Source organism: Filicampus tigris, chromosome 5, assembly GCF_054856515.1.
Source record: "Filicampus tigris isolate MCC_2025a chromosome 5, RoL_Ftig_1.0, whole genome shotgun sequence".
Classification (NCBI taxonomy): domain Eukaryota; kingdom Metazoa; phylum Chordata; class Actinopteri; order Syngnathiformes; family Syngnathidae; genus Filicampus; species Filicampus tigris.
Window position 1 is genome coordinate 2,874,866 of NC_141221.1, and position 9,654 is coordinate 2,884,519.

Sequence of the window (9,654 nt, forward strand, 5' to 3'; positions counted from 1 at the left end):
CGTGAGCTCCATTTACAAACCACAAAGGAAACTGCAGGCCACTTGGCGCAGAACTTTTTTGTGTGTTCTGCTGCCAATGTGTTTGCAAGCGTGGGAGGGGGGCACCACCGTCTGTTTGTCAATAGGCATGACCATATGTTCGTGGGAGAGAGACTAAGAGAAAGCGCCAAAGGCAGAGGATGCTAAGCAGCAGCCATTAACAATGCCCACATGTGGTGGTGGCCGCACACACAGATCTGCTGATTTGAAAAAAAAAAAAAAAAAAAAAAAAAAAAAGATGCAGTCTACTGTAAACCTTTGTACACTCGCTCTGTGCACTTGATTAGGTACGCCTTGCTATTACCGTGTTGGACCTGTTTCCCTTCTGAGCTAGGATTGGAAATCCTCCTAATAGATGAGTTTCCATATTGAGTGAACAGCATCACAAAATGGATGCAGCTTTTAGGCAAACTCAAAAACAACTTGCGATTTGAGCTTAGTGGACATCAGACAAAAAGGTACACTCTGGTGAAAAAGGGACGGGACGTCAACAAGTAACCTGAGGTCCACCTTCTTGATCACATTATACACTTCACAATCCATCTGTCACATCATCGATAACATTGTATGTTACTGTCATAACAGCGCTTCCACTGTTTGACACATGATGCGGTAAGTTCCTTTCCCTTCATCATAAATTCCTCTTCACATCACTCTCACATGCTAACCTTCGTTTCTTCTGTCAGTCACTGTCACTGTCTGTTTTTCCTGAAAGCAACCTGTCTTTTCCCATACTTAAATATAGAAAAGGTCTACACATTGTTTGAAATATCTGACTCTACATTTTCACATACCTTATCCATAATAAGCTTGACTTCTACTGATGGTGTGAACAGTTTTTTTTTTCATAACTGACAGAAGCATTCTTCTGTGTCGCCTTCTGTGGTGTTCAAGGCCTTTTGATAACATGCATCTCATACGTTAGATTTATTTTTATTTTCAAGCCAAATCATGGCTGACATTGGCATTGCGTTAGACTTCATTTTGATTACTCGAGACAAACAATATCCTCTCCAGTTTAGAATCCTCATTATTTAATGGTGATTTGTTTAATAGAGACTCAGCCATATTAAATATGACCCTTTAAGTTATCCCACTTTAATTAGGGCTCCATTGTCCAATCAGAGGTTTTGGACACTGGGGAAACTATTGCTACAGGATTTATAAAACGTCAAGCCAAGATAGAGAAACCTAATTTGAAAAAGATGTTGTTGTTTTTTTTCTAAATACAGCAATTTAGATTGATGGTAACAAAATATCTATGGCTTCACATGAGGGACACACATTTCTAATCATTAGTGGAAAATGTTAGAAGTTAAGGTGACCCAGTCAAGTTGAGCAGCATAATGTAGGGGTGGTCCTCTCTCACGCATTCATCACCCACAACCAACTGATAATGATCAAGTTCCCAGGCTCTGGGGGAGTATGTCGAGGTACACCTGGGAACTGCTCAAGATTGCCACGAGCGGGGGTGACTTTTATGGCCTCCTGCTCTCTTTGTGTTGCACTTAGGTAATTATCACAGAGGAAACACCAACTTTGGTGACTGTACCGGTAATAAGAACACCTGGCATTTTATCATTTCCGAACGAGCTTACCTTAATGAGCAATGACGTATGACAAAACGGAGAACAATCATTTCTCCAAGCACGGGAGCATACAGGGATACATTCCATCTTTGTACCTGGAAGCTTAAAGGTAATTGTGTGTAGAGCACAAGTAGCTGAATAGGGTTACACAACAAGGTTGTAAAATGCTGTATAGCCAGTCAAGTCGCCTCATTTAATTTCCAATAACTATCATACAGTACTTCTTTGAAATGTTTTGTGGTGTCCTATGGTCACATGAGTGTATACACCTCTCATTTCAAAGCAGTCAACAATTTCCCCTTAGTCCAATGTGTGCATCATCTCCCGAAAGCACACATGGCACAATGACATTGCTGCACAATAAATAAATCATTGGCCATCTTTTGTGGCCAACAATTTGAAAATGACATTTTAGTGAATCCTCAGCGTTGGCCCATCTGGTCGTCTTGCAGCTCACGCAGCCTGCATCTTTCATGAGACTGCTTGGTACACTTTGTACCGAGGACTGGGAGAAGAGGGAAAACGCTGGCAGACAAAAGCTTAAGAGGGCAAAAACTGTTGCATGAGCAGATGCCGGTGGAAGATGTGTCAGTAACTTTTAGGGGGATGGCAGGAGGCTGCACTACTGCGCAAAGGCCTTGGATTACCATTAGATGCATTTTTGCCAATGTTATAATGATAAAATATGTGTGGGTGTGTTTAACTAAACTAAACAGGGGGCCACGGCCAAAAACCTAAGGGAGTCTGTCTTCATTTGTGTCTTACGGGAAACTGCTTCGGGGAAGCACAGACATGGCAGAAAGAGGAGAGTTTTCTCCTAAGGGTCACACAAGAAGCTTCCCATGGGGACATGGTCAAAAGAGGCAAAGACAATTACGAGACAGATCTAATCACGCAGGCTAGGAGGGGCTTATGAGACAAATGTGCTGAGGACACGTTGCAACGCCTTTACTGAAGCGAGCGGGTGTCACAATCTGCAGCCGCTTGAAAAGCTAAAAGACGTATTGACTTGGAAATGAAATAGGAGAAATGGAATGAGCAATAGATGATAAGATACACAAGGGATGGTGGCCTATTAAATGAGCAATAGAAGATAAGACACACAAGGGATGGTGGCTCTTTATGCTGAAAGTTCAAAGCATGTGCGTGTGTGTGTGTGTATGTATTTCAGATGACAAGCAGAGCAGTCAAAGCACCCTAAAGGTCATCAAAGGTCAAAGTGAAGAGCCTCCCTCACAGCGGCCATGGAGAAACAAGGAAAAGCCTCATATGTCTTTGTCTGTCCGGGCCTTTCAGGTGTGGACACCTGTCGCCTTTGAGTGTGTCATGGCCGCAGTGCCATCACGTGTAGATGTTTCATGTCGTTTTAAGTGATTGAAGCCACATGATCTTTATGGCAAAATGAAGTTTGATGTCCGTATGATACTTTGGCTGGCCGTATGCCTTCTGAGTAGTTTAATCACTGAAGTATGGAGCGTACACGGAAAAGTCGGCGTCCTCTGCTGCACGCGGGATAAGCTGTTGTTCCTCAGGCAATTTGTCAAAGCTAGAGACTTGGACTTGGATTTACTTGACAAGTACCCCGAACTGAAAAACCACTGGAACGTGGAAATGGACTAAAAAAAAAAAAAATAAAAAAAAATAAAAAAGGTTCGAGAGTGAGTTTAAGGAAACGCGGCAGCAGACCAGACCCAGATCCCTTACCGTTAATAACTTTTTCTAATGTTCGCTCTCTGAGCAACAAGACGCATGAAGTGTTTAGTGCATGAAGTGCAATACGACAGTGAATTCAGACAGAGCAACGTCATCTGTTTTACGGAGTGGCGAGTGAGCGAGGAGACGTCAGACCCAAATCTGTCGGGCTACGCTACGATACGATACAGGCTGACGGAGACATTAATGCATCGCGGAAAACTACTGGCGGTGGTTTGTGTGTCTACGTGGAAAAAAGCTGGGCTACAGTACGCCGTCCAGGAACGGGTATGCACGCACGACTTTGAAATCCTGGTGGTCTCATTTCATCCCTTCTATCGTCCAAGAGAATTTGGCCAGATTACAATCATACTGGTCGATGTACCTGGGCCTGACTTTGTGAGAGCCGTGGCTAGAATAGCTGAGAGCTAGAACAGCGCTCTGTCCCGCGCTGTTAACCAACCCGGTCCTTTTGCTCGGGGATTTCAATTCCTGTGTCCTGTCCGATCACCTGCCTACATTACTCCAGCGCGTCGACCGTCCAACCCGCCCGACCGTCCAACCCACCCTGGACAAGTGCTATGGCAACATACAGGACGCCTATAAATCCACACGCAGGCCTGCTCAGGGGAAATCTGACCATAATGTCATTCACCTACTTCCACACTACACGGCTATGCTGAACGGGGGGGAAAAAAAAAGAGGTGAATTAAGACTGAGAAAAGCAAAAATAGAACACAAGGATAAAGTTGAGCGACCAATATTTTTCAGGAAACGCCAAGAAAGCTTGGGAAGATTTAGATGTTTTCTTACTGCATTTGAGACAAAAGACACATTTCCGCTTTGTGGCCAATAAATGAAACTAACAAACTAACTAAATAAATTAAGAATAGCCAGTGTTGTTATGTGTCGCCGCTTTCAAAGATACTTTTTCAATGAAGTTTATTGGGTGAACTCCTGAGGCATTCCGCTTTAAGCCCCACAGAGCTGAGCCACTGGAATCTCAGTCCTCTGCTATTCCCATGCTTAAAGAAAGGTGGACATGGTTAAGATGGATGAGGAATGAGGCAGGCCATAGGGCTCAGACTGCCTGTCAGACCATGACAAGTGCTCAAGGGGGAAGATAAAGAAATGGACGAGGCACCAAATAAAGCCACTACCCCCCCCTTTCAGAGGACTGAGCGGTGTAGATTTAAAGGAGGACGAGGGTGAATGAACGCTTTATCAACACCACTACAGAGTGACCGGACCAGTCGAGAAATTACTCAAGTAGTGTTAATCCCCTTTCATTTGACTAATGCTTTGGTGGGAATGCATTCGTCTTTTCTCCCTCTGCTAATATGAGAATGTCTGAACTTCATTGTGCAAATTTTCTCTCTGGGAGACAATAGACACACCAGGCCAAAACACAATTCAAGACAACGTAAAAGAGCTTTTTTTTGTGTGTGTGATTGTCAAAGTGGACTGCATTTTTACAAGGATCTGTCTGCGTTCTAGATTTTTAAATATTCCCCTTTTATTTACTTACAAAAGACAAGCAAAATATTAGCTTTTTAAAATATCGCTGTGACAAACGCTCCTAAATGTTTCCTATAGTCTCGCTCGGTCACATGACTCCTTAAACCCCCTGACCCTTTTGTGGATGCCGCAGCAGCTCCCGTCCGGCAAATGTTATCTACCACTTACAGACTCACTGTAAACTTCTCAACTTTCAGGGGAAGAAAGTGAGTCCAGATGCAATGAAGTCCCAGATGCTTGTGTTTAGTAAATATGTCCACAGACCCGAGGCCATGAGTGACAAGGGGAGCCAAGCAGCGAGGTTGGCCAGCGCAGCACAGGCTGGGAGCCACGAAAGCCACCTGGACATGCCCAGCAGAGTGTGCCTCCTTGTTATTCGGAGTTGAAGCCCCCCCCTCCTCCCCGAGAGCCATAAAGCCTATCTGACTACACACATTTTAAGGTAAATTTCGATTCTTTGACCGAGATGACCACCCTACCGGAAAGTTGCTCTCTAAGGCGCACTAGTGGTGGGACATTGCGATTCCCTGTGGGAATGTTGCACAAGTGGTCATTTGAAAATGTAAACTCTTGATGGTTTTTAGAAATTTGTTGCAGCATATTGCCAGTCATCATTATAATATAACTTATAATTCATCATAGAATCATTAACATGATCGCTGTCTTCACAGAGTGAATTTAAGGGAATGTGTTACTTCAGAAGTGTATATCAAGCCCTTTGCATTAAACAGTGCTCAATACAGCTGTTGGTTTCAAAACGGTTGGTGTCCCCTGATTTAGGGTCACAACCTCACATACACTCACAATGTCAGGGAGAACATGCCAACTCCACACTGGATTCAAACCTGGAACCCGGATTCGAATCAGAGTGCTTGTGAGGTTAAGTCTTTGACGACCTAACTGTGAACTGTGAGGCAGATGTGCTAACCACTCGTCACCATATAGCTGAATTCATGATCACAGTAGACATTATTTTATTACAACACTCATAATCCCAAAAAGCTAACTTCACAATCAATAAATAAATTGTAGCTTTTTCTATTCATTCTTTTAACTATAGGCAACCCAATAAAAACTGACCTGGGACCCATTCTGTGCCTATAGCTGGTCTTGGAGAGAATTGTTTAATGGCAAAATGAACTATGATGAAAATATATCATTGAAAAATCATGTCAACCCACCAACACCCTCACCCACCTTTGTTGAGAGGTGCTGATTTACATTAACAAACAATAAGCAGCACTTTGTAAAACGAATTTCTAGCATTACACAACCAGAATCATTCAAACAGCATTCCCCAAGTCCTGCATAAATACATAACTCAGGACTCAAATGCATTTACAAACAAGATTTGGATTCTAAAATGTGGTGACATAGCAAGCATCCCTTGAAAATGGAATTTCATTATCCCCCTGGCCCTTTTTAAACATTGCAACTAGTCAAGAGCTTGACACCATAAATATTTGCAAGGTGGGAATAAGTCACCTCCGAGTTCAAACGGTTTCTGTTTCCAGAAGAGAAACAAATATCTACATTTAAAAAGACAACTTCAGTAAATGTTACATCTTGTGCATCTAGGAGAGGGGACGTGCTCTCAAGAGGGTGGATCAATTTCAGGATGAGAGCACTCAGCACACACGGTACAGGAAAAGGGAAACCAAATGTCAAGAATACAATGAGACCCGGTAGATAGATGGAGAAAGGAAAGAAGCACGTTACACGCATCGACACACAATATGAGTACTCGATTTTAAAAAAAAGCGTCACGTGCATCCGTGCTCATCCGTACGCAAAGAATGCGCAGTCAAACAGACCAAGTGATTAAAAGATGCTTACCTTTTCTGATAGACGGAGGTATGAGAGGCTGCAGCTTGCTCTCTGGCTTTGTAAAGTCCCGTCTTCCAGGTTCCGTCAGCGGGCGTGCACAGCCAGAGGAGCAGCACTGTCCAAAGCAAACTTTTCTTGCAACGCGCGAACACGTTCTCCCTTTGGCAATGTCCCATTGCCGTGGCATCAAATGCAAAAGAGCAGCCACGAACGGTTTAATAAGCCGCACTAGCCCCGCTAGAGAGCCGGAAAAGAAAAAACGGGGAGGAAAGTTAAGGGAGAGATGTGTCAAAAAGAGGCTGCGAAAATAAACACGCGCATCCCATTCAGTAAATGATCAATTATTTTGGTGTTGGCAGAAGCCGTACACGCTTTGTGGCATGATGATTTAATCACCCAAAGCTGACATGCTGCGTGCGTTAATTGTTCTCCGCGGTGTGACTGCGCACATGGAGCTGGAACAACAGCGGGCATGAAAGCACTTTTTATAGGCTCCTCTGGTCTCTTTAAAGCACAGCCTACTGAGTCCTTTTACCCTGCCCCATTTCTATGTCTCTCTCAGAGGACAATGCTCAAGTCAAGAGCAGTCGAGACACGGCCACTCAAGAGTTACTCTTTATGAGAGCCAGTACAAGTGATGCATCAAAAAAAAAAAAAAAAAAAAAAACATTTACCAAGACAACAATATAGTTGAGATTGGCCGGACCGTCAATTGTGGCTACAGTCATTGTTAAAGTGGAAATCAACCCAAATATATTGTTTTCAAGAATGTGTTCTATGCAAGCCCACTATTAAAACAGGGCAAGCTGATAAATATTGCGTTTGTGGAATAAGTGTTGATCCACTTTATTAGCCATCTCTGGGGGCGGCCGTTTTGTCTTATGTCGACTGAAAATGACATCACAGCTGCTCACAATGACCAATCGCGGCTCAGATTCAGAAAACAGGTCAGCCGTGGTTGGTCGTTGTGAGCAGTTGTGATGTCATTTTCAGTTGACAGAAGACAAAATGGCCGCCCCCAGAGATAGCTAAAAACGAATGCATTTTTCTGCTTAACTTATATTACACAAATGCCAAATTAATCAGAATGCCGTGTTTCAACTAATGGGCCTGCTGGGAACATATTGTTGAAAAAAATATCTTTGGGTTGACTTTGACTTTAAATATAGGTTAAGGCAGTTTCCCAGCCTTTACTGAACCAAAGCACATATTTTATAACATCACAGTTGGTCAGGGCTCAAGTAACGACCAATCACGGCTCTGCTTCAGAAAACGTGAGCTGGTGGATTTTGCTTCTTAACTAATATTCCACAAGCACAATTGTAATCAGAATGCCGTGTTTAGACTAGTGGGGGTGCATACAATATATCATTGGAAAGAAAATGTTTGGGTTGACGTTGTATTTAAAGTTGTGTGTGCGAATAATGTCCATCAGCAACACTACCCAATCCACCCACCTCTTTGTTGCCCGGCATCCGTGAGATGTATTGAGGACCATAAACTGGTCAGTGGCAGAAAAAGGATTGAGGACCACTGCTGCGGATGTATAATTTTATGACCACTTAAATAAATCATTTCCCATATAACACCCTTGATCTCGCACTTGTAATGTGGTTGAGAATCACTGTGAAGCCATGACATATGACATGGGCTTACATGCTTTAAACATGTTGCTGTTCTGATTGAGCTAAATATGAAAACTGCAGTATAAAGAAAGTCCTCAATTTATAAATGAGTTCCGTTCCAACTTGCTATGCTAGCGATGTAACACGAATATCCATGTATGTCGGATTTCACCGTTAAAATCGACATTTACGACAAAATACTTTGTATAAAACAATGAAAATACATTACAATAAAAAGCATAAGATGCTGTACTTAGCATTACTGCTGAGAAGTGGATGGAGAAGAAGGAGAGGAGGGCTAAAAAGACAAAGATACTACCGGCGCGCACATACATGATCGAGACACTGCGCATGCTCATACGCAACGAATCCTGGTCTTTGTAGTACAGGAAGTGCTTATATGCGGAAGTGCGTTGTTTGGCACGTAACCCACCGCAAATACATAAGCAGAGTTAGACAAGCTCAGAGACGCAGCACAAAAGCACACTTTTGGAGCAAGGAGGAAACTGGCTGCTTCATTCCTGTAGTGAGTGTCATGAATATCAAGTGTTTTATTGACAGTTGAAAGTAACAAGCGGAAATGACGTCTATGCGAGTCATGACACCGTGCTTCGCCGTATCATTCAAATGCTGGAGAAACTCTGTCCGCTCAACCATGTAAACGAGTTATTCAGAATGTTTCAGAAATCGTAATTTTGACTTTAACCCGAATATTGACTGCATGTAAACGTAGTCACTATAGAGCTGGCGACAAATTGGCAGAGGAGGCACGGCCGTACGTCGTAAAGTCGAAACGTAGTAGGTCGCGTACGTTGTAATTTGAGGACTTCTGTTCTGCAGAAAACAGCATTATAATCATGTATAATTTGAACACGTCATACAGCTCTTACTCATTTGATTGTGCAGGTGTACCTAATCTTGTGGCCCGCGGGACTGTTTGCCCTCACCATTCAAACGCTGCATGGTTTTAAATACGGTAGTTTAATTATGCGTATTCAGCACCATCACGGCATGTATATTTAGTGTCAGTCTGGTAGAGTCATCAGTGCCCATGCAGACAGACAGAAGGTGGGAGGAAAGCAGCCGCCTGCCCATACATGTGGGACATGTAGAGTTACAAATCAAGCAGCCACTAACCACAGAGCTATGCTCCTGATCCAAACTAAACACCTGGTGGTGAAACTCAGGACCACGACCCAAGATGCGAATGTGCGGGATAGGCAACTTTACTCCTCAGGTGTCACAAAACAGTCTTACGTGCTGATGAGGCACTTATTATTCCTGATTTGTACAATCTGGTTATTGATAGAGATAAATGATTGGTGCTTTTAAGTAGACACTAAGAGTCACTTAGTTTGGGGAGG

General features: G+C 43.2%; 1 protein-coding gene across 5 annotated transcripts in view; it reads right to left on the minus strand.

Annotated features, from left to right (window-relative positions):
- The window catches only part of emid1 (EMI domain containing 1), a 57,301-nt gene extending 48,666 nt beyond the window's left edge, over nt 1–8,635 (minus strand). For 4 of the 5 annotated variants that reach the window (XM_086030626.1, XM_086030627.1, XM_086030628.1 and 1 more), the window contains exons 1-2: nt 8,123–8,635; nt 6,675–6,902 (exon numbers count right to left, since the gene is read on the minus strand). In XM_086030626.1, coding sequence (XP_085886752.1) covers nt 6,675–6,841 — 167 coding nt within the window. In that variant the 5' untranslated portion in view covers nt 6,842–6,902; nt 8,123–8,635. The remainder of the gene's footprint in view (nt 1–6,674; nt 6,903–8,122) is intronic. The other variant, XM_086030625.1, reaches the window with a different exon arrangement.
- Between the last annotated feature and the right edge of the window lie 1,019 nt (nt 8,636–9,654).